The sequence below is a fragment of the Saccoglossus kowalevskii genome, chromosome 7 (assembly GCF_978046115.1).
Source record: "Saccoglossus kowalevskii chromosome 7, keSacKowa6.1, whole genome shotgun sequence".
NCBI classification, from domain to species: domain Eukaryota; kingdom Metazoa; phylum Hemichordata; class Enteropneusta; family Harrimaniidae; genus Saccoglossus; species Saccoglossus kowalevskii.
Window position 1 is genome coordinate 21,186,003 of NC_140647.1, and position 26,178 is coordinate 21,212,180.

General features: G+C 35.0%; 2 protein-coding genes across 3 annotated transcripts in view; one reads left to right on the forward strand and one right to left on the reverse strand.

Moving 5' to 3' along the window:
* LOC144364093 (sterol O-acyltransferase 1-like) overlaps nucleotides 1–13,928 on the reverse strand; it is a 73,115-nt gene extending 59,187 nt beyond the window's left edge. The window contains exon 1 of the mRNA XM_085501284.1: nucleotides 13,751–13,928. Within this exon, the coding sequence (XP_085357410.1) occupies nucleotides 13,751–13,802 (52 nt within the window). The 5' untranslated portion in view covers nucleotides 13,803–13,928. The remainder of the gene's footprint in view (nucleotides 1–13,750) is intronic.
* A 249-nt stretch (nucleotides 13,929–14,177) lies between these two features.
* Nucleotides 14,178–26,178, forward strand: LOC102805905 (uncharacterized). Of its 2 annotated transcripts, none has more exons than XM_085501286.1 (9): nucleotides 14,178–14,322; nucleotides 16,985–17,223; nucleotides 17,915–17,953; nucleotides 21,116–21,167; nucleotides 21,658–21,779; nucleotides 21,987–22,071; nucleotides 25,267–25,352; nucleotides 25,667–25,796; nucleotides 25,991–26,178. In XM_085501286.1, the coding sequence occupies exons 2-9, from the start codon at nucleotides 17,024–17,026 to the stop codon at nucleotides 26,048–26,050; spliced, it is 774 nt and encodes a 257-aa protein (XP_085357412.1). In that variant the 5' UTR covers nucleotides 14,178–14,322; nucleotides 16,985–17,023; the 3' UTR covers nucleotides 26,051–26,178. The 2 variants fall into 2 exon arrangements, with proteins under 2 accessions (XP_085357412.1, XP_085357413.1); XM_085501287.1 differs by having other exon boundaries at nucleotides 14,182–14,322; nucleotides 16,982–17,223.

The window sequence follows — 26,178 nt, forward strand, 5'->3', positions numbered from 1 at the left end:
TTTAATCAAATCTCTTGTTCACTGTTGTCATAATAACACAGGATTCATCTTCCTAACTGCGACAGTGTTTTAGATATGACTGCTATGCATATTAATGAGTTCACATGACCATATATGGTTATCTGTTATTTTAATCAAATCTCTTGTTCACTGTTGTCATAATAACACAGGATTCCACTTCCTAACTGCAACAGTGTTTGAGATATGACAGTTATGCATATTAATGAGCTCACATGACCATATATGGTCATTTGTTATTTTAATCGAATCTCTTGTTCAAGGTTGTCATAATAACACAGGATTCATCATCCTAACTACAACAGTGCTTGAGTTATAACAGTTATGCATATTAATGAGGTTAGAAGCCCCCACCCCATGGGTGCCCAGCCACGTGGCCTAACATTGTGCTATTGGGGCAAAATGATGCATCTGATGACACAAATGCACATACAAAATTTGAAAGAAATCAGACTAATACAAAACATGTAGTTGCATAATTTCTATTTTCACATAATCCAAGATGGCGGCCAAACCACGTGACTGATCAAAATAATATTATTTTTCTCGTATGCAGCTAAGGCCAGGCATGGTAAATATAAAAACATATAGTAGATTGGTTGAATCGTCTCTGAGAAACAATTACCCAAACTTTTGGTCAATTTTGCTTAAAATCCAAAATGGCGGCCAAACCATGTGACTGATCTGAAATTTTGTTTAGGTTTCTGAAATAGTTTGATATACAGATGCCATGAAGCAAAATTGAAAATAATCCCTCAAGTGTTGCCAGAGTAAAAAACTACTTCCTGTTTAGAAGAAATCCAAAATGGTGGCCAAACCACGTGACCAATCGTAAACATTTTTTCAAACCTAAATCGGATTCATATATAGAAGCTAAATACAACACATGGGAGCATTCTACTTGGTGGTTCTGAAGAAGAAGATTTTTAAGTGTTTTTTGCCGTTTTTAGGAAAAACAAAATGGCGGGAAAAGTCACATGACCGCTAAAGTTTTTATTGCTGATATTTATTACACATGAGTTGTACTATATACCATAAAAAAAATCTAGACACCTAGACCCTCAGAAAGTGGTCAAACAGCCACTTCCGGTTTTATTTCAATCCAATATGGCTGCCAAACTAATTGGCCAATCAAAATTCTGAAAGCATGTTGCACCAGTTCATAGTAGAGCCTATCATTATAGAGCATTTTCAAACTATTTGGTTCAGCAGTTTTCTCAAACGGCTCGACGAAAAAAGTTACGGAAGAAAGAAAGAAAGAAAGAAAGAAAAAACTGAACGATAATAATAGGGGCCTCGCCCTTTGGGCTTGGGCCCCTAATTAAAGCCGCAAGCGGCGTCACCGGGGCCCAAGCTGACAAGATTCTGTTTCATAATTAATGTGGTCACATGTTAGACAATCAGGTAGCTTGAATTATCAGTAACATGAGGTCAAAATGAAGTTGGTACCATGTATTTACCTGGTTTGGTTATCGAAATATGGTTTTCAGGATATATAATGAGCCATGTTCTTAATAATGAGATTACATAATCATATATAGCCATTTCTAATGTCAGTTACATCTTTCATTCAATGTCTTCGTAATGACACTTGTTACACGTCCTGCTCTGCGACAGTGTTTTAGATATGACTGCTTTGCATATTAATGAGTTCACATGACCATATATGGTCATCTGTTATTTTTAATCAAATCTCTTGTTCACTGTTGTCATAATAACACAGGATTCATCTTCCTAACTGCAACAGTGCTTAAGATATAATGGTTATGCATATTAATGAGTTGACATGACCATATATGGTCATCTGTTATTTTAATCAAATCTCTTGTTCACTGTTGTCATGATAACACAGGAATCATCTTCCTAACTACAACAGTGTTTGAGATATAATGGTTATGCATATTAATGAGTTCACATGACCATATATGGTAATCTGTTATTTTAATGAAATCAATTGTTTAATGTTGTCATAATAACACAGGTTTCATCTTCCTAACTCCAACAGTGCTTGAGATATATCAGTAATGCATATTAATGAGGTTAGAAGCCCCCACCCCTTAGGCGCCCATCGACAAAACCCAGCCACGTGCCATTCGGTTGAAAAAATGCATCTCAAGAGTAGAATGCACATATACAATTTTAGCCAAATCGGACCAATACAACACATGTAATTGCACAAGATCTGTTTTCATAAAATCCAAGATGGCGGCCAAACCATGTGACTGATCAAAATAATATTATTTTTCTCATATGGAGCTAAGGCCAGGCATGGTAAATATAAAAACATCTGGTAGATTGGTTGAATCACCTCTGAGAAACAAATGCCCAAACTTTTGGGCAATTTTGCTTAAAATCCAAGATGGCGGCCAAACCACGTGACTGATCTGAAATCTTTTTTAGGTTTCTGAAAGAGATAGATATACAGATGCCATGAAGCAAAATTGAAAATAATCCCTCAAGTGTTGCCATAGTAAAAAACTACTTCCTGTTTAGAAGAAATCCAAAATGGTGGCCAAACCACGTGACCAATCGTAAAAATTTTATCAAACCTAAATGGGATTCATATATAGAAGCTAAATACTACATATGAGAGCATTCTACTTGGTGGTTCTGAAGAAGAAGATTTTTAAGTGTTTTTTGCCGTTTTTACGAAAAACAAAATGGCGGGAAAAGTCACATGACCGCTAAAGTTTTTATTGCTGATATTTATTACACATGAGTTGTACTATATACCATAAAAAAATCTAGACGCCTAGACCCTCAGAAAGTGGTCAAACAGCCACTTCCGATTTTATTTCAATCCAATATGGCTGCCAAACTAATTGACCAATCGAAATTCTGAAAGCATGTTGCACCAGTTCACATTAGGGACTATCAGTATAGAGCATTATCAGACCATTCCGTTCAGCGGTTTTCTCAAACGACTTGACGAAAAAAGTTACGGAAGAAAGAAAGAAAGAAAGAAAGAAAAAACTGAACGATAATAATAGGGGCCTCGCCCTTTGGGCTTGGGCCCCTAAAGAAAGAAAAAACTGAACGATAATAATAGGGGCCTCGCCCTTTGGGCTTGGGCCCCTAATTAAAGCCGCAAGCGGCGTCACCGGGGCCCAAGCTGACAAGATTCTGTTTCATAATTAATGTGGTCACATGTTAGACAATCAGGTAGCTTGAATTATCAGTAACATGAGGTCGAAATGAAGTTGGTACCATGTATTTACCTGGTTTGGTTATCGAAATATGGTTTTCAGGATATATAATGAGCCATGTTCTTAATAATGAGATTACATAATCATATATAGCCATTTCTAATGTCAGTTACATCTTTCATTCAATGTCTTCATAATGACACTTGTTACATGTCCTGCTCTGCGACAGTGTTTTAGATATGACTGCTTGCATATTAATGAGTTCACATGACCATATATGGTCATCTGTTATTTTTAATCAAATCTCTTGTTCACTGTTGTCATAATAACACAGGATTCATCTTCCTAACTGCAACAGTGTTTAAGATATAATGGTTATGCATATTAATGAGTTCACATGACCATATATGGTTATCTGTTATTTTAATCAAATCTCTTGTTCACTGTTGTCATAATAACACAGGATTCATCTTCCTAACTGCAACAGTGTTTAAGATATAATGGTTATGCATATTAATGAGTTCACATGACCATATATGGTCATCTGTTATTTTAATCAAATCTTTTGTTCAATGTTGTCATAATAACACAGGATTCCACTTCCTAACTGCAAAAGTGTTTGAGATATGACAGTTATGCATATTAATGAGCTCACATGACCATATATGGTCATTTGTTATTTTAATCGAATCTCTTGTTCAAGGTTGTCATAATAACACAGGATTCATCATCCTAACTATAACAGTGCTTGAGTTATAACAGTTATGCATATTAATGAGGTTAGAAGCCCCCACCCCATGGGTGCCCAGCCACGAGGCCTAACAGTGTGCTATTGGGGCAAAATGATGCATCTGATGACACAAATGCACATACAAAATTTGAAAGAAATCAGACTAATACAAAACATGTAGTTGCATAATTTCTATTTTCACAAAATCCAAGATGGCGGCCAAACCACGTGACTGATCAAAATAATATTATTTTTCTCGTATGCAGCTAAGGCCATGCATGGTAAATATAGAAACATCTAGTAGATTGGTTGAATCGTCTCTGAGAAACAAATACCCAAACTTTTGGTCAATTTTACTTAAAATCCAAAATGGCGGCCAAACCATGTGACTGATCTGAAATTTTTTTTAGGTTTCTGAAAGGGCTTGATACACAGATGCCATGAAGCAAAATTGAAAATATTCCCTCAAGTGTTGCCAGAGTAAAAAACTACTTCCTGTTTAGAAGAAATCCAAAATGGTGGCCAAACCACGTGACCAATCGTAAACATTTTGTCAAACATAAATGGGATTCATATATAGAAGCTAAATACTACATATGAGAGCATTCTGCTTGGTGGTTCTGAAGAAGAAGATTTTTGAGTGTTTTATGCCGTTTTTAGGAAAAACAAAATGGCGGGAAAAGTCACATGACCGCTAAAGTTTTTATTGCTGATATTTATTACACATGAGTTGTACTATATACCATAAAAAAATCTAAACGCCTAGACCCTCAGAAAGTGGTCAAACAGCCACTTCCGGTTTTATTTCAATCCAATATGGCTGCCAAACTAATTGTCCAATCGAAATTCTGAAAGCGTGTTGCACCAGTTCACATTATGGACTATCAGTATAGAGCATTATCAGACCATTCTGTTCAGCGGTTTTCTCAAACGGCTTGACGAAAAAAGTTACGGAAGAAAGAAGATGATGAAGAAGAAGAAAAAACCGGACAATAAGAATAGGGGCCTCGCCCTTTGGGCTTGGGCCCCTAATTAAAGCCGCAAGCGGCGTCACCGGGGCCCAAGCTGACAAGATTCTGTTTCGTAATTAATGTGGTCACATGTTAGACAATCAGGTAGCTTGAATTATCAGTAACATGAGGTCAAAATGAAGTTGGTACCATGTATTTACTTGGTTTGGTTATCAAAATATGGTTTTCAGGATATATAATGAGCCATGTTCTTATGCACAATAATGAGATTACATAATCATATATTACATAATCATATATAGCCATTTCTAATGTCAGTTACATCTTTCATTCAATGTCTTCATAATGACACTAGTTACATGTCCTGCTCTGCGACAGTGTTTCAGATATGACTGCTATGCATATTAATGAGTTCACATGACCATATATGGTCATCTGTTATTTTAATCAAATCTCTTGTTCACTGTTGTCATAAGAACACAGGATTCATCTTCCTAACTGCAACAGTGTTTAAGATATAATGGTTATGCATATTAATGAGTTCACATGACCATATATGGTCATCTGTTAATCAAATCTCTTGTTCACTGTTGTCATAATAACACAGGATTCATCTTCCTAACTGCGACAGTGTTTTAGATATGACTGCTATGCATATTAATGAGTTCACATGACCATATATGGTTATCTATTATTTAATCAAATCTCTTGTTCACTGTTGTCATAATGACACAGGACACATCTTTCATTCAATGTCTTCATAATGACACTAGTTACATGTCCTACTCTGCGACAGTGTTTCAGATATGACTGCTATGCATATTAATGAGTTCACATGACCATATATGGTCATCTGTTATTTTAATCAAATCTCTTGTTCACTGTTGTCATAAGAACACAGGATTCATCTTCCTAACTGCAACAGTGTTTAAGATATAATGGTTATGCATATTAATGAGTTCACATGACCATATATGGTCATCTGTTATTTTAATCAAATCTCTTGTTCACTGTTGTCATAATAACACAGGATTCATCTTCCTAACTGCGACAGTGTTTTAGATATGACTGCTATGCATATTAATGAGTTCACATGACCATATATGGTTATCTGTTATTTTAATCAAATCTCTTGTTCACTGTTGTCATAATAACACAGGATTCCACTTCCTAACTGCAACAGTGTTTGAGATATGACAGTTATGCATATTAATGAGCTCACATGACCATATATGGTCATTTGTTATTTTAATCGAATCTCTTGTTCAAGGTTGTCATAATAACACAGGATTCATCATCCTAACTACAACAGTGCTTGAGTTATAACAGTTATGCATATTAATGAGGTTAGAAGCCCCCACCCCATGGGTGCCCAGCCACGTGGCCTAACATTGTGCTATTGGGGCAAAATGATGCATCTGATGACACAAATGCACATACAAAATTTGAAAGAAATCAGACTAATACAAAACATGTAGTTGCATAATTTCTATTTTCACATAATCCAAGATGGCGGCCAAACCACGTGACTGATCAAAATAATATTATTTTTCTCGTATGCAGCTAAGGCCAGGCATGGTAAATATAAAAACATATAGTAGATTGGTTGAATCGTCTCTGAGAAACAATTACCCAAACTTTTGGTCAATTTTGCTTAAAATCCAAAATGGCGGCCAAACCATGTGACTGATCTGAAATTTTGTTTAGGTTTCTGAAATAGTTTGATATACAGATGCCATGAAGCAAAATTGAAAATAATCCCTCAAGTGTTGCCAGAGTAAAAAACTACTTCCTGTTTAGAAGAAATCCAAAATGGTGGCCAAACCACGTGACCAATCGTAAACATTTTTTCAAACCTAAATCGGATTCATATATAGAAGCTAAATACAACACATGAGAGCATTCTACTTGGTGGTTCTGAAGAAGAAGATTTTTAAGTGTTTTTTGCCGTTTTTAGGAAAAACAAAATGGCGGGAAAAGTCACATGACCGCTAAAGTTTTTATTGCTGATATTTATTACACATGAGTTGTACTATATACCATAAAAAAAATCTAGACACCTAGACCCTCAGAAAGTGGTCAAACAGCCACTTCCGGTTTTATTTCAATCCAATATGGCTGCCAAACTAATTGGCCAATCAAAATTCTGAAAGCATGTTGCACCAGTTCATAGTAGAGCCTATCATTATAGAGCATTTTCAAACTATTTGGTTCAGCAGTTTTCTCAAACGGCTCGACGAAAAAAGTTACGGAAGAAAGAAAGAAAGAAAGAAAGAAAAAACTGAACGATAATAATAGGGGCCTCGCCCTTTGGGCTTGGGCCCCTAAAAAACCGAACAATAAGAATAGGGGCCTCGCCCTTCGGGCTTGGGCCCCTAAAAAACCGGACAATAAGAATAGGGGCCTCGCCCTTCGGGCTTGGGCCCCTAAAAAACCGAACAATAAGAATAGGGGCCTCGCCCTTTGGGCTTGGGCCCCTAAGAAAGAAAGAAGAAAGAAGAATTAAAGCCGCAAGCGGCGTCACCGGGGCCCAAGCTGACAAGATTCTGTTTCATAATTAATGAGATCACATGTTAGACAATCAGGTAGCTTGAATTATCAGTAACATGAGATCAAAATGAAATTGGTACCATGTATTTACCTGGTTTGGTTATCGAAATATGGTTTTCAGGATATAAAATAAGCCATGTTTTTATGCACAATAATGAGATCACATAATCATATATAGCCATTTCTAATGTTAGTTACATCTTTCATTCAATGTCTTCATAATGACACGAGTTAAATGTCCTGCTCTGCGACAGTGTTTTAGATATGACTGCTATGCATATTAATAAGTTCACATGACCATATACGGTCATCTGTTATTTTTATCAAATCTCTTGTTCACTGTTGTCATAATAACACAGGATTCATCTTCCTAACTACAACAGTGTTTAAAATATAATGGTTATGCATATTAATGAGTTCACATGACCATATATGGTCATCTGTTATTTTAATGAAATCAATTGTTTAATGTTGTCATAATAACACAGGTTTCATCTTCCTAACTCCAACAGTGCTTGAGATATATCAGTTATGCATATTAATGAGGTTAGAAGCCCCCACCCCTTAGGCGCCCAGCGACAAAACCCAGCCACGTGCCATTCAGTTGAAAGAATGCATCTCAAGAGTAGTATGCACATATACAATTTTATCCAAATCGGACCAATACAACACATGTAATTGCACAAGATTTGTTTTCATAAAATCCAAGATGGCGGCCAAACCATGTGACTGATCATAATAATATTATTTTTCTCATATGTAGCTAAGGCTAGGCATGGTAAATATAAAAACATCTAGTAGATTGGTTGAATCACCTCTGAGAAACAAATACCCAAACTTTTGGACAATTTTGCTTAAAATCCAAGATGGTGGCCAAACCATGTGACTGATCTGAAATCTTTTTTAGGTTTCTGAAAGAGATTGATATAGAGATGCCATACAGCAATATGGAAAATAATCTCTCAAGTGTGGCATGAGTAAAAAAACTACTTCCTGTTTAGAAGAAACCCGATATGGCGGCCAAACCACGTGACCAATCACAATAATTTTTTCAAACATAAATGGGATTCATATATAGAAGATAAATACTACATATGAGAGCATTCTGCTTGGTGGTTCTGAAGAAGAAGATTTTTAAGCGTTTTTTGTCGTTTTTAGGAAAAACAAAATGGCGGGAAAAGTCACATGACCGTTAAAGTTTTTATTGCTGATATCTATTACACATGAGTTGTACTATATGCCATAAAAAAATCTAGACGCCTAGACCCTAAGAAAGTGGTCAAACAGCCACTTCCGGTTTTATTTCAATCCAATATGGCTGCCAAACTAATCGACCAATCAAAATTCTGAAAGCATGTTGCACTAGTTCACATTAGGGACTATAAGTATAGAGCATTTTCAGACTATTCAGTTCAGCAGTTTTCTCAAACGGCTTGACGAAAAAAGTTACGGAAGAAAGAAAGAAAGAAAGAAAAAACTGAACGATAATAATAGGGGCCTCGCCCTTTGGGCTTGGGCCCCTAAAAAACCGGACAATAAGAATAGGGGCCTCGCCCTTCAGGCTTGGGCCCCTAACAAGTCATTGTTACTGACACAGTCCCCGTCCAAAATTGTGTGATCTGACATATCAGTTTGATGCTGATGAAGTCATTGAGATTAGATTGAAACCATTAATAGGAGATGGATTTGTAAAGAATTATGATTTAGTGCTTTCACACGAGAATTGGGCATTGGCCAGCCATATTGAATCGAATCACAAAAATAATGTTGGTGCACATGTATCCCTTGATATACTATCTTTGTACAGAATTTAAAGAGAAACATTCATTGCATCCAAGAGAAAGTACATGTAGCATGGGTACTATGAAAAACAAAATGGCCACCAGTCAGCCATATTTGTTCGAATCACGAAAAAAATATGATGTGCACCTACAACCCAATATGTATGATCATCATACCAACTTTGATCCAAATCAGCCCAGTCATCTCAGAGAATCTGCTGCAACCAGTCAGCCATTTTTGCTCTGATCATAAAGTAACTTGACGCGCATATGTAAGACATTACTGTATGTATTGTCTTCATGTAAAGTTTGAATGAAATCCGTCAATGGGTGTCTGAGATACAGCTTCGGCCGTACGGAATGAACCCAAATTAATAGTCCCCAATTTCGGACTTCGTTCGAATGGGGACTAATCAGTCAAAATTATACAACTACAAATGTAAATTATGAATGAAAATATTTGAATTAGGCAAATTATAAATAGAGATAATTCATTAGATCCATTTGCTACTGATGTGAAGGAAAATAATGATATTTAAATTAAAAAAGTAAAAATTTGTTTGGGAAAATAGAAACAGAAAAACTGAATCGCCTCTTTTTGAAGAAGAAAAACAGTAAACAATGAATAGTGCATTCACTTGCACATATTGATTGGAGATATATGAAGGGATAATTACACTATTGGTATGCCCCTTAGTCATTTTTGTAGGTGTTTTAACACTTATGTATGCAAGAGACTTCCTTCTCCATCAGTAAATAACTTGCACAGATCTATAATAATGCACCAGAAATACTGATGTATTTGGATATGTCAGAGTAATTAGCCTTTTAAAAAGAAATAGTTTAATAATAACCAAATACATAATTAAATTTGTGTGGACCATTGTTGATATGACACACATTATTTAGAAAATGGTCACTAACAAAATAAAAACACAAAATAATTTCACATCGTTGATAATAGGAAAGCCCTGCGCAAATGTGTGAAGGTAAATTGGCTGGAAGCCAATTCAACAACAAAATGTCGGGTAGGATGCATGAAAAAACATGTGTGAATGAAATTCAAAGACAGCAATAATGGTATTCAGGCACTATAAATATGCAGCAATAAAGATATCGGATATTGTCAGCAGTCAAACGAGTTTATCAGCTGTGATTATTCAAAAACACCATAAAATCAAAGAAAGCTTAGAAAGAACTCCCGTGTGCTGAGAGTATTGAAGACACATTAAAAATTAATTCAAAATTACTTGTACTTGAGATATTGATGGAATAGCTGAAAACTAATTATGTAAATCAGGTAACTGATATGAACAGATTTAAGTGTAAAACTAATAAGGTTTGCACAATGTACCAACTTGAAGTTTCATTGAAATGTGATTAGAACCCAAAAAATATTAATTATTATGCTAATTAGAGAGTTAATATGAACAGATTTTAACCCAAAATTAATCAGGCTGTCTATTGTCCTAGAGCATTTATGTACTAAGTTTTATTCAAATGTGATTATCAATACTTGAGATATCAGTATTAATTAATTATGTTAATTAAGTGATTAAGAAGCATACAGATTTACCAAAAACTAATATGGTGTATAGTCCTAGGTTCATTGAAATGTGATGGGTACTCTTTAAAAGTTTCATTGAAATCCAATGAGTGGTTTGTAGACATCAGTACAACAGCCATAGAACAGCAAAAAATTAACTAATTATGCAAATTAGGTAATTAATAGGCACAATTATTTATTATAAAATTAATCAGGTCTCTGCATAGTCCTAGAAAATGTCGCAAGTCTCATTAAAATGTGATGATTAGTACTTGAGATATCAGGTGAAAAGCTGAAAATTAACTAATTATGCTAATAAGGTGATTAATATGCACAAATATTTACCCAAAAACTAATTAGGTCTCTGCACAGTCCTCAAGTAACTATGTACCAAGTTTCATTGAAATGTGATCATTACTACTCGAAATATCAAAAGCTGAAAATTAATTAATTATGCAAATTAGGTAATTAATATGTACTGATATTACCCTAAACACTACCAGGTCTGTGCAGTGTCATATGACATCTATGTACCAAGTTTTATTGAAATGTTATGATTAGTACTTGAGATATCAGTGGAAAAGCCGAAAATTGATTAATCATTATGTAAATTAGGTAATTAATAATATTAACAGATTTTTACCCAAAACTAATCAAATCTGCGCATTAGTTCAGAGCATTCATGTGCCAAGTTTCATTGAAATCCAGTGAGTGGTTCTTCAAATATCAGTGGAACAGTCATGGAACAGCTTGAAATCAGTTAATTATCATTCAAATTAGATAATTAATATTCATAGATTTTTACCCAAAACTAATCAAATCTGCGCACTAGTTCAGAGCATCCATGTGCCAAGTTTCATCAAAATCCAATGAGTGGTTCTTCAGATATCAGTGGAACAGTCTTGGAACAGCTAAAAATCAGCTAATTATCATGCAAATTAGGTAATTAATATTCATAGATTTCTACCAAAACCTAATCAACTCTGCGCATTATCCCAGAGCATCTATGTACCAAGTTTCACCAAAATTTGATTAGTGGTTCTTGAGATAACGGTGGAACAAAAAAAGTGACATACATACATACACACAGACATACAGACATACAGACAGGGTAACTGCAAAGACTCCCTTTTGTGCTTCGCACACGGGAGTCAAATATACACATGAAATATTTCATCTGATTCTGATCTTTAAGATATCGCGTTCGTAAATTTGCTGTACTGAAGGACAGACAGAGCCACGGCAATAGCTCTCGCTGACTGTTAACATATCAAATTATGGGAGAGAAAAAAACTGACATTGTTGGAACGTGCACGTACTTGTCTCACTTTATGGACAAATAAAACTAATTATGATTTCCTAATCCATGTTTGATCCCAAAATTGTGGATCAATAGATTTATTAGATTAGAATATTGTATATCGATCAAATTTCAATTACTAGTATTAGAAATTGAAAATACCGGTAATACAAACCCTAAGATGAAGTGATATGAATATACATGTGAAAAACTTGAAATATAGGGAAAAAGATGCATTTACATTGTAGTATGTACCAGTTATTTTTTCATGGGACCAGGGAAAGCTGCTACACAAAATGTTGATGCAGTGCAATCAGTTAATATTAAATATATGAATGCTTGAATTATTAGGCTTGATAAATAATTCTTCACATTAAATATTTACATGTCTGTCTGTTAGTAAATCAGATAGGACAAGTACACAATAGAACCACACTGGGTCAAGGACTGACACAAAAGGTCAGACAATGACATTTTTAATATACATGTACCAGAACATATTATCCATCAAGACATAGTAAGTTGGCAAGCCTACAATAAACTCTTTACTCTCAGTACAACAAAGGCATTCCCTCCATCTTCATAAATATTTATAAATTTCAATAGCAGTTGAATCAAACCAGCCAATCAACAAGCACAGTGGGCAACACTTTCATTTAAAAGTTTTAATGTTATTCAATTGGCCAATAGAAACCTTTCGTATCAGTTTAAACTGTGAAGTTTATAAATAGAAGGGAATGTCTTTGTTGCATCACGAGTAAAATAAATTAATTGAAGGTACAAGATTTGTTATTTTTTTCAGATGACCAATTTTTCAGGGTCATTGACCTGTATTTCGAGTTCGAGTAAACAGGAAACCTTTGATGCATGTTGAAGTAAACTACTTCTCCCTGATCCACAATACTACATCTAGGAAACTATTTGGGGACAATAACAGTTCCTCTCTAGATTAAATTTACACACTCATACCTGGAAAAACCATTCTTAATGTGAATTAAAAAGCAACCCCTCCAGCAGTATTGGAATGTAGCCATCTGTTTTGTATACAAAATAGAAATATTGATAGTTCAAATGTAACAATTTGTAATAATAAGCTAATAGTACTATAGATACTTAGTGTGCTATATTACAATACTGCTGGTTGGGTTGCTTAATTATTTAGAGTAAGTTCTGCACATGTTGATTTTAATTTTGGTTGATTTTATGAAAATTGTCTTTATAAATTATAAACAAGAACATTCTGGATATTAAATATGATCAAATGTAAAAAAAAGTGACTAGTGATAATTCAGTAACATGACTGGACATTTTTTTCATATGGGTAGGTAAACTACAGACAGCCGTATATATGTTTTGTGTATAGAAAATAACCAAACAGATGACGAAGCTGGGAGAAAGAGGTTGTCGAAAGTGTGTTGACCCCGAGAAGGAAGTTCGACGACCTTTGAAAAGTCGTTTCCGTTTTACTCTCATTCATTGTCATAGTACATCTCGTATATTGATCAGTACGATGACAGCCAAAAACAACCTTACCATTTTATTCAAACATTAATTGTTTTAAATTCGAAAAGTTTGTATATTGGTTTCAACAAATTATTTCGATCTTGTTGTTTATTCTAAGAACAGTAGTAAAAGTGGTGAAAATGAAAACATGAGATCATGAACGGATGTTTACGAATAACTTGGAAGTATGGAACATATTTCTTACCATTTACATGTGGATGTCGAAGCCTTTCATGAAGAGAATTGTGATCAGCCATCTCTTTCGTTCAACTGTCAGACAGACTTTTGAATTACACTAGTCTTACTCCGGTACGTTTCGCACTTTTGAATTACTCACTCTGGTACATTTCGCTCTTATGTGCACAAAGCCCCTTAACTTGCTGAGCAGAAACATGCAAAGTATATCGCCAGCTACGGCAGAAGTTAGGTTAGTTAAAAGGTTCAATGCTCCAAATTCGACACGTATTAACATGAGTTACTTTGATCAAATTACATTTTTATTGCTATGATTAAACACGTTATTGTTAGTCTTGGAACAAATATGATATAACAAAATCTCGTGAAATTAAAATGAGAAAGTTAAGGATCATCTGATCACATGACCTGTATCACATGATTTGTCTGTTGGAGGCGACTGATAAATTGTGACCCAAACGTGCAGTAACTTTCCCTTTTAAAGTTAAACTGACGTCGCGTTTCCAGTTCAGCGGGCGTTGTTATTATTTTTGTTGCTGTTATTGTTGGACATTTGTGCCTTGCGTCAACAAATCAATAGAGGTACAGTTATTGTTTTATTTCTCATGCACCAAAACTAAAAAAAGCGTGTACGTGTTCACTCTCATGCACATCGTATTATATCTCACCGGTCACGGTAATGACACAGCCCGTACACGTACACGTGCAACTGTTTATGTGTATTTCCGTACACTGGTGTGACCCCCCCCCCCTCCCTTCCCCCGTGCGAATGACGGGTTGGGATCCGAGTCTCTGGTCTCTTGAAATGTTGCTTAATAGATAGCAGATTACAAGTTGAAGAACAGTACCCCCATTGTTTCCTTAGTTTATACTGTTATATTGCTATGCCCATGGAGGTACTGTGGCAAGAGTTCCTTGTGTGCCCCCTAACCCAAACTCTAACCCTCACTCCCAGTTATCCAATTCATTTGTATATGCCCCCTCTAGATAACTATAGATGTCCTTAGGAGGGGCATGTACAATTAAATGAGTGCTGGAGGGTAGGGTTAGGGTTAGGGATGGGGGGTACAAAAGGAACTCTTTCCAACTGTATACCATATTTGCTCTGTTGAAAGTGCATCTCCAATAGAACTGAAGTGCATATAAACCGAAAATTGCACGTCTTGTATACTGGATCATTAAACTATGACTGTACATAATGTACATAGGTGCATGCGCTTCAAACAGAATCCGTATTTTGAAACAGTGTGTAAGTCAGAATACAGTAATATTGATCTTGTATAAAACAAAATAAATAAAGCGATTAACAAATATTGCATGTTTCAATTACAATTCTTCACAGATAAATGATTCAGAAATTACCCAGACACCAACGCATATTTAAGTGCGCCCTCTCTGGCAATACTTGAGTTATTCATTGTCGAGTCAAATTGCTCGTTATAGCTATAGTTTTCTTCTCAGCCCTAAATTGAGCTGACATTTTACTATTTGTTACACGAGGGCTAAAAATCCAACTGATTAGATCAATTCATTTTTTTAATTTGTTTTCAAATTTTTCACTGTACTAAAGAAACACTGATATGACATACGGCCACCTTGAAATGCATGGTAATATCTGGTACATGTACATAATGCAAACTATATTCTCTCAGTATAATGTGAACAGTCGTATGTTTGAAAACGTAGCAACTGTATGTCTTTGAGGTATGAACTGTGAACTTGCTTTGGGAATGATTTCAATATTTTGCACAAACCGACCCATGCTCAAGGCCGAGGCTTCGTGTTGGTCTCCATGCTTTGCGGATTGGACGCATGAAATCGACTGTGGTATCTGCATCAAAATCGCATCATTATGGAATCAAGTGATAGTCTGCATACAATGTATACAGTTCGACCAACTGTAGTTGTTGTTTAGTACTAGGCCACATACCAAAGACAATCCTCAGGCTGCCAATTAGGAACTGTGGCAAGGCAGTCAAAAATTGCATCAGCGGTTTTTCGCGATCGTCAACACAACGCTTCATTATATTTATGACCAGTTGTCACATGTTATGGCAACCTTGATTGGGTGCATGCTTCAGAGGCGCCTCCAATCAGATCTATGGATTTTACCAAGGTAAAATATGGGAATTATCAGTGCAATCCCGCACAGGTGCGTGGGAGAGTATGTTTACACCGAGCTTGTGAAACCGCACGATTCGGATGATCGTTTGTCTTTCCTTCAATCACAACCAACTTATGAGGAACATTGATCCCATCCAATTAATTCATAGATAAGTACAATCTGTATGATAAGTAAAGTTTGGCGCAAAATATTAAAATTACTAGACTTATTCATTTCATGGAAATTGTTGTGATTTAATAGTCAAAAGCCACACTGACAGTTTTGAAATACATGAATGCATCTTATTCATCCACAAAGGCATTATACTTGTCTTTTGAAAGTTATGTACTGGTAATAATTATGAATGTGATATTAAAATTAATCATGGCTTTATGAAATGTACATGTACAGGATTTTATAAAGCAATTGTGCAGGAGCATTCTTGTGGTAAGGAGACGCGATGAAAACATGTTATAAAGATGAAATATATTTTCAAAATTGTTTTTCATGAAGGGTTATTATGAAAATTTATATAACGTTTATCTAACATGATCCTTGCGATATGTTGAAATCAGGAAAAATGTTTTTATTAGGGAGAGAAGCCCCATGGATAACACATGATTACTCATGATTCTGTGCGTCTTTCCACAAGCATGGCTGCTTTACACAGAACACTGATCCCATCCAATTTTAATCAAATTATTAATTTTCAGCTACAATAGTATATTTCAAATAGTAGTATCGTCATACATGTGTATTACCATGTATGGTCAGGGTGCGCGCACCACCAACAAAATATTCTGCTTCCCAGACACTCAATATTTGGAGAGAATAAAGGTAAAGTACATTGTACAAAAAGTGGTCTCTTTTGTCCACAGAATGTATTGCAAGTTCCAGTTCATATTCTCATTGGAATCTTTGATTTTTTTCCTTTATTACACATCTCCCTCTGTTGACGAATTGATTAAAACCTGCAAAATTTGTGCACTGTCAAATATTTTTTGGGGAAAAAAAAGCACCTCACATTTTTTTTTTTTTTTTTGCAAGGCCTTATGAGTGATTCACACTCTTAATTTTCATATTCTTTTGCTTAATGGGTTTGAGATTTATACCTTTTTCTCTTTTTTTTTTGTACAGCAGAATTACCGTCTAATGTGACTTGTACATGTATGTTAGAATATGGATAGAGGGCACTATACAGAGCTTGTTATCTTGGTTTTTGTGACAGCATTTACTCACTGTGTATTAAGTTATACATGTGAAAAACTTGTGGGTTCCTCTGATTACTGTTCCTGTGAACTAAAGGACAATGCTGGTCAGTTAATTGGAACGTTTGATGTACACAGTCTGGATAAAGTAAAGCATTCTCAGACACCATTGTAAGTGAAGTTATGACACAATATGGTTTACAAAATGTATGGGCTTTTCTAAATTTTCAACTATTTTGAATAATCAGTTTTGATAAATGGTTGAGCTTTTAGAATACAAAATTTTGAAGTCATTGAGTTTTTGGAGTAAAAATCAGTGATTTCAAAAACATTGGATTTCATGACATATGGTGCATTATTTGTTGCCAGAAAACAAAATTTCTTTCAAAACACACAAAAAAGAGACTTGGGTAAAAAGTTGATGCAGCACATGGCAACAGGCATAAGACAAAGTAGTCACTGACACAAGTATAGAATCATCAGTGTGAATTAAATAAGAACAAAACTACAAATGTCTTGCGAATAAATATACGGTACTTCACATTGCAAAATGTGTATTAGCAAATATTTATTTGATAAGAGTATGAAGGATGATCACAAAATCAAAGACAATCTCTGATGTGTTAGCGTTTGTCTCAGGATGTTTTCCCCCATCGTTCTTACATCACATGAATTAAGTGCTTGCTCATTTCTATTTCCCATAATATGATGCAATTGGTTTGATTGACGCAAACATGGAGCTCGCATGCAATGGAATCTTAGTTGCACATCATCCACAATACATGGATATCAAAGATATTTACTCTTATTTTAGCAATCTTGATATTGATAACACTTAATGTATATTTTTTTTTTTTCAAAGGATTGACAGATTAACAGCCTCAGACAAAGCTCAATATAGGTAAGTTAGAATACACAATAATGCTGTAGTACATTTGCATTTGAATTATCGTGCGCTCACATGAAGGAAAAGATGTATAATAATGAGGTTATTACGAGAATACCTCAAAGTATGCACTCAGATAGTACCCCGTCACATCGACCTCCGCTGTGCGTTGGTTGATACTCCCGCTGTACTGTCTTCGTGCATACTTTGAGGTATCCTCGTAATAACCTCGTATTATTAACATTGTTCCTGTGTCATTAGTATTAATTTGTATTGACCATCGCCAAAATGTGGACACTGAAAGCATAGCATATACGATTATATATATTGTACATTGAAGCACTTGCAAATGAAAAAAAAAGTGACCACACCAACTATTGAAATCAAGTTTTAGTGGGTGCCCTTGGTGAAATCATGTTATTTACCTCTCTCTGATAGTCTCTCACTGATGATTGTGTCTCTGTCCATAATAGTGTATGTCGTGCATCATAATTTTCTATGTTCCCCGTCACGTGAAAATTTTCTTGGGAAATCTATGCTTAATTTGTGTTTGTGTTCCCAGCATCCTTTGTGTGTATCACATGACTGGTTTTATCAACCGTTTTCACATCGCCTTTTATGGTATAGCCTTGTGTCTATTCAATTGTGTTTAAAACAAAGACAATTGGTCATTGGTCATCTCTATGTGGTTATACATGTATTTAAACAAAAAAATATTCAAAATCACAGCTATTGTCAATTAGGGAAATTTTGCATTTACATGTTATTACTAGATCCAGTGTTCAGATTCAGTCATGTACTATAAATAATTGCAAAATCTTTCAAGTGTATATTGATAATGTGTGCATAATTGTTTCTTTTTCCTCAAAGTTTGGGAAAATTTGTGTTTGTGTTCCCAGCATCCTTTGTGTGTATCGCCGACAGCTAATTTTTCTTCAACATGTGCACAGTTTGTGGTTTTCCCATGATGTTTATTTACTCGTTCTGAGACTATATTTAGCTGTAATTGTTACTACCGTAGTGCATTATTATAGATCTGTGAATTGTAAATTATTTACTGATTAAAAATAAAGGTCATCATGGGTATAAATATATAGAGAGAATGCCAATACTGTGAAACCAGTGTCAGCGGCCAAGCTGTATACAACAACCACCTGCCTACAGTGAACACGTTTAAGTAGTCCCATGGCATAACATATATGAGCAACCTATGTATGAAGACCACATGTCTTATGTGACCACTTTTTCACTTTTGATGATCTGCTTTTAATAGTTATTTTTTTAATAGGAAAGTTTTTTTCATTTTTCTATTTTTTTAAGAACGCAAATGAAATTTTCACATTTTTAATGTTAGTGAATTGAACTGAATTTTACCAACTTTTTTGAAATGTTTAAGAATACATTCGATCACCTATGCTTTTTGCAGTTAAAATACTTGATATTTGAGCAGATAAACCTGATTGACTTAAAGTGGAATTGTAATTTTTGGAGCTTAGGGTTATAATAATCCTTGTTGTGGTGTTAATTGGTCCCCGTTCGGACGAAGTCCGAAAACGAGGACTTATAATTCGGTCTCCGTGTGTCTGTGCATTGGTGTGTCCGTCCAGAGTCATATCTCAGATTCCCTTGGGCCGATTCTGTTCATTCTTTGCATGTGCCTAGTACTTTATGTGGGACATATGCACATGCAGTGGTTTAGCGATTCGATTCAAAATGGCCGACCGGCAGCCATCTTGTTTTTTGAAAATGTTGTATTTTGGACATGCTTTGTCAGTTTTCATTCAAACTTGGTACATAGATTATACATGTTAGGATACATGTCCATGACGATTTATTTCACAATTGGATCAAAGATGGCAGACTGGCAGCCATCTTGTTTTTTGAAAATGTCGTATTTTGGACATGCTTTGTCAGTTTTCATTCAAATTTAGTATATAGATTATACATGTTAGGATACATGTCCCGATAGTTCGTGAGTTCCTGAGTCTGTCCGTCCATCCGTCCGTCTGTGTGTTCGTCTGTCTGTGCGTCAGTCTGTCCAGAGTCATATTTCAGAATCCTGTGGACTGATTCTGTTCATTCTTTGCATGTGCCTAGTACCTTATGTGGGACATATGCACATGCAGTGGTTTAGCGATTCGATTCAAAATGGCCGACTGGCAGCCATCTTCTTTTTTGAAAATGTTGTATTTTATGTACCATTTTCATTTGAATTTGGCACATACATCATACATATCAGTGTGTTTCATAATCAGATCAAAGATGGCCGAATAACGGCCGTTTTTATTTTTGGCCATATTACTACTACACGGAACATGTGTTTTGATGTAAATAAACAATCTGTTGTATACGCCACTTAGAACTCAAGTTTCGTGGACACGCTCGTGACAACCCCTCCGCTTTAATATGACGAGCACAAAAAGAACTTTCAAAAATTTAACAGGAACTGTGTCATTTTCAATGACTTGTTCACTTGAAAATTAACTAGCCATTTGTTAGTCCCTGTTCCAAAAACAGGAACTTGTTTTTGACCTCTGTGCTTCCGTGTGCCTATGTGTGCGTGCGTCCGGACCTGTATCTTAGAAATGCCTGGACCAATCACAATCACTTTACACATACATCATACATGATATTATACATATGCACACCATTTTGTTTCACGATCTGATTCAAGATGGCCGAATGGCGGCCATTTTTGTTCTAAAAATCATCAAAAGCATTCTCAGATGTTTACAGATGGATTTTGTTCAAACTTGGTATATATACGTTGGACATTATAGGACCTTGATGCACATCATTTTGTTTTCAGATAAGATTCAAAATGGCCGACTGGTGGCCATTTTGTTTTAATAAATATGGTTCTAGTGCCATATCTCTGACTTGCTGTGACTGAATACGTTCAAATTTTATATATTCATTATACATGTATTCAAAATGGCTGATTCTGTTTTAATTAATGCTGCTCCAGAGCAATATCTCTCAATACTCGTTTGACAATCAGATACAAATGTCAATCATTTGAATGTTAAACAATCGTCATAATCATATTCCTGACATGTTTATATTCCAGCTATATTATTATAAACAAAACTATATATTTTAAATTCGATAACTAACGAGGACTGTGCCATGCATGGCTTGTTTTAATTTAATTTTTGTCTTAAATTTCTTTTCTAGTTACAATCCATGCACTGCAATGAGACTTGGGACTTCTTGTGACGGTGTTGCTGTAAGTATAAATATTGGACCACTTTTCAGTATACTGAATAATAGGCATACCTTTTTGTAATTTAGAATGTATTTTTTTATATCTTTGTCAATATGATGGAGTAGTATATTTGATCAATTAACTTGGTGTTATTTTGTGACTTTGCTTTGAAATTTTTTTCACCCGAGGTAAACAAATAACTGCAGTACTCAAAGCACAACTCTTAATTAAGAGATGATACCAGTGTTCTTTCTTCCGCATTCTTAACGTGTCTTGGTCACTTTGTAGTATAAACTTGCATAATCATCGATATTGACAACAAAACTTATTCAAAACACAAAAATTGTGAGTTGACATCACTTTTTCTTCAAAACTTTCCACAGCAACGCTCGCAGCCCAGTCCATTCTCAAACGTGCATACTAATATTCAAAATTGAAGATTAAAATTTGTTCATTACCTGGTATTTTAAAATAAATATAACAAAATTTACTACAAACGTTTCACTTGTAGGCATGTCAGCATGTTCATGATTCGTTGTATAATCTTGGAACTCAGGATTCTGTAGAGTATTCCGTACCATCATTAGGGACTGTGGTACTAACATATAAAGAAGAGGTCACCACTGATAAAAGGTAAGGATGCTATTTTATTATATAGATTCAGATGTCGGGACAGAAGGTGTGATGTGCCATCACATGGAGAGTGGCACAAAGTAGACACAAGTCAGAGACTGTAATATTGGTTTATTATCATCTGGAAATATTCCTTCCATATAAACACTTGATTACAACAATAATGAAAAGCACCATTTCACCATAAACATTTTTTTTTTTTTCCAGATCTTCTATAGTGACTTATAAATGTAATTGTGATGCTGATTCACCTATCCTACTAGCTTTGGGAGAAACATCACCCTTGAAATATGTAAGTGGAATTATGTTTCTTTAACAAGGTAATGCCAGACTGCTAGCCTGGTTACCATCCTATAGTTTTGTGGGTACCGGTACTCTAGCATGGACATATTACAGTGTTCTCCCCAGACTCTAAGCCAAGCATCGCGGCTAATTTACATAACAATACATCTTATTTGCATAATTTTGTTTGCATAATAATTAGTTTCCCCAACAAACATTATAACTGAAATAAAGAAGAGATACATATCTCATATATTTTTATCATTTACATTCATTGTGTTTTATGTGTGCATCAAGTCAAATCAAGTTTGAAATAGAACAGAAAAGAAATGGAAATACTTATAGCCAGTCAGTAAATATATTGTTTATCCGTGGAGGTAACTGGTTCATCATTATTTTGTGTACAAGTACAGTCAATTTTAGTGCCAATGTTACTGTCAGTTCATACGACGGGGGGGGGGGAGAGATTTGTTTGTTAAATTTGTAAAATCTGTATGAAGAAATTAATAAATCAATAATGACATTTTTTTTCTACAACGGCATTTCAAAACTAAAGTCAGTGATTTTTCATTGATCTATCTATTATTTGTGTAACGCTACGATCACCGTAACATTGTCAGCTGACGGCATTGCGTTGAACGGGTATTCACCGCTGCTGTTGCGATCATCGGTCCCTGACTTTTTTGCTTAAAAATACACAAACTTAGAATGTTTGCTTAATTAAAACGATTCATTGATGATTAACTTAGAAATTACATCAAAATCGCCAACGAAATGTTGTTTTTAAACATCGCGGAAAAACATGCACTCTGCGCCGCCATCTTTGTTACCTCAATCAAAATCTCCGTTGTAACCCAGCATGCATTGGTTGTGATGTCACTACATGCGTTACGTCGCATTAGGGTTGCGTTCCTCGGTAATGACGCACTATGAATGAGGTATTTCTAGAGGTCAGGGTTCGTTTTTTCCTCGTCTGTCTCGTCTGCAGTTGAATACTTTTTACTTCGATTTATTTACAGTTTTTTTTTCCGATGCGACTTAATTTCACTTGTTTTTTTAATTCTTGGTAATTAGTGTCACTGGCGATGAAGTAGTAAAAACGCAATTAATCGCAGTGCAGCAACTCGGGATAGACCATCCCGACGCAATGGGCAAATTATTACTACCCTAGTATTTTGGGTTTGCCAGCTCCGCACCCTTGATAGACTTGGTAACTTCTTGTAGACTTCCGTTTTTATCACTGTGTTTGTAAGGCTAACTATGTACAAAGGCGGGATTACCTTTCGATCAATACATGTTATTGTTTTAAAGATGTGCTAGACGAGGCTGACACTTGTAAACAATACAACGTGAATAAGCATCGCGAGCAGGATTTCAAGGATCGCGGGCGAAACAAAAGCGACGCGGCTGTTTGTCTAAGCGACGCGGGCCCGCAGTGCTTGAAAGGCCTGGGGAGAACACTGCATATTGTTGAAAATTTCGCCTCTGCAGTCTGTGACTGATTGGCTGATAAATATAGCATGCTGTTAATTTGAATATTATGCTAATTTTTTCGAGCTATGATAAACACCCGCTGTGTCAAATAAAAGTTGTCACTGATGTTGGAAAACTTTTATTTGTTTAAAGATCAAAATAAAGGTAAAATTATGCTGGCAAAAATGACCTTTGGGAAAAAAATGAAAGGTTACCAAGTAGCTGACTATATATTTGTTTTGATATTTTGTAAAAAATACCTGATATAAACCTGCGTTATCTATGTTTGTGTCACACTACATGCTCTTACTGTACTTTTGTATAATTTAGTGTACCTTTAGTGTAATTTGGTTCATTAGAAGTGCATTTCCAATAAAAGTGCATATAAAGAAGTGTAATTTTCTTTGACCTTAGAAAACCTGTTTAATGTATATCAGAGTATGTGCTACCATACTAATGAAACAAATACGGTATCATGTATAATTTCTACCTTGCCTGAAATGATCATGAAGTGGCAAGGTATCCGGATTATTGTTGTCGCCTGGCGTCAGCGTTAACATTTTCTTATGGCTATGATAATGGAATTTTTGGCTAATTTTTCTTAGTATACTAGTACTGGTAAATAAATCATTGAATTTTCTCTGCAAAAAATAATCAGTTTCAAAATTTCAGTTGAAGGGACATCATTGTGCCTCTGTCATTTTAGTGATTCTGTACTGCGACAATATTTCGTGACATCCTCAGACTTGTAAACACCAGTCCGTGCCAAAATAAGTTATTTACAGTAGTTCTGGAACATTTTCTTTTGTTTGTATATCTGAATACTAGTATCTATTTTTTTTGCCTTGCCCGTAGTGTAGTGTAAACGAAGGGGAAGGTATAGTAAAGGAAAGATTTGGCAGCGTTGTTGTTGTTGTTATTATTGGCGTGACTTGTGGATGTGATAGCTCAAGTAATTTTTACACGCTCAGTTTCAAATTTATAAACAAACATGTGAAGATGGCCAAGTTCGATGTTGGTGCATTTTGCTTGCATAATTAATGAGAGACGGCCACTGATTGGTTATCACTTGTGTGCGCGATAAGTAATTTTCAATCGATTGGTTTCAATTTATTTATGTTATAAACAAAGGTGTAAGGATAACCACGTTCAATATTGGTGCACTTTACATGCATAATTAATGAGATATGTAGTAATTATTTTTTCAGTTAAAACGTAATTGTTGTGAAAGCCTTTTTTAGGATTCACTCGCACTCTCAGTTAAACAATACCATTTTAGAAATGCATTCAAATGAAAGCTAGATCAGACCAAACTTTATGCACATGACAAATCTTGTTTTTAAAGGAATATTTATATTTAAATATTAAATTATTATTTATTAAATATTTTTTTTTTTTTGGTACATATTGTTTTATTTATTGAACTTAAATGATTATTGAATAAAATAACTTAAAATGTTATGTTACAAATATTGTACGCATGTGAATTGTCAAGGACCGTGGATGAGGCTAGTCTGAATGAACGACCAATATGGTCACACCGGAATTGTACCGGTAATTAGTAACTGTAATTATTGAAAAAATTTAAATCCAGCGTCTTGTTTTCGATTTAAGTAACTCACAGTTGGGTTTATACAGGTGTGATTGTTTATAAGTTCAAGTTTGTTTACTCCAGTCTATTCTTTTAATTTTAATGTTCTACACATTTAAAAAAATGATTTTCTTTCAATAGGAATATAAAATCACCTCAATGCACGCATGCGTTCAAGCTTGTCCACCGAAAGAAGCTTTGAGTACTGGAGGAATACTATGCATTATGTAAGTGCAAATCTATTGTCATGTTTAGTGTATATTTTTGCTGTTTAAATTTGTTGCCAGTGTTGATCAGGAAGTTAAAAAAAATAGATGAAATTTTTTTTTTTTTTTTTAAATATTTTTTGTGTCAGGCGACAGTTCTGGACATTGAGTATCACTGTTGTCTCTCCTGACATTTTTTGTATGTGCAAATTGCAAGTGCTAGTGCTGACACATAGTGCATTTTTCAGTGTGGATTGTTTGCAACTATAAATCAAAGCATCTTTGATGTCAATAATCCAGTACAAGTAATACTTTTATTGTTTCTCTTTCTGCAGATTTTTTGTTTTAGTTTTTGTTTACTTTGTTGGTGGAATTTTGATTAATAAATTTGTTCTGAAGCGTGAGAACGGAAGAGACTTGATTCCTAATGTTGAGTTCTGGTCAGACTTGCCCTACCTGATAAAGGTAAGTGACAAAAATGATTTATTTATTCTTCCAGTGAAAATAAAATCATCTATGTTAGATCAAATAGCAAATAAATATATAAAGATAGAGAGCAATCGGTTGTAGCAAGATTTCTGATTGGCTTGTAGTAGCCAATGGGAGATAGTGTTATTTCAAATTTACAATGAGTTTGTTTGTTTTTGTCTACTCCACAGGATGGTTTCCTGTTTGCTATAAGTCCATGTAAGAAGCAGAATGCGTATGATCAAATATAGGAATGCCGCATAGAAAGAATACACAATTTGGGGAGAAGATTATGGAGGACTTTAAGCATGAATACAGCTAAACAGACATTTCTAGTTTTGTATTTTCTAACGAATGAACAGTATAACGATAAACAACA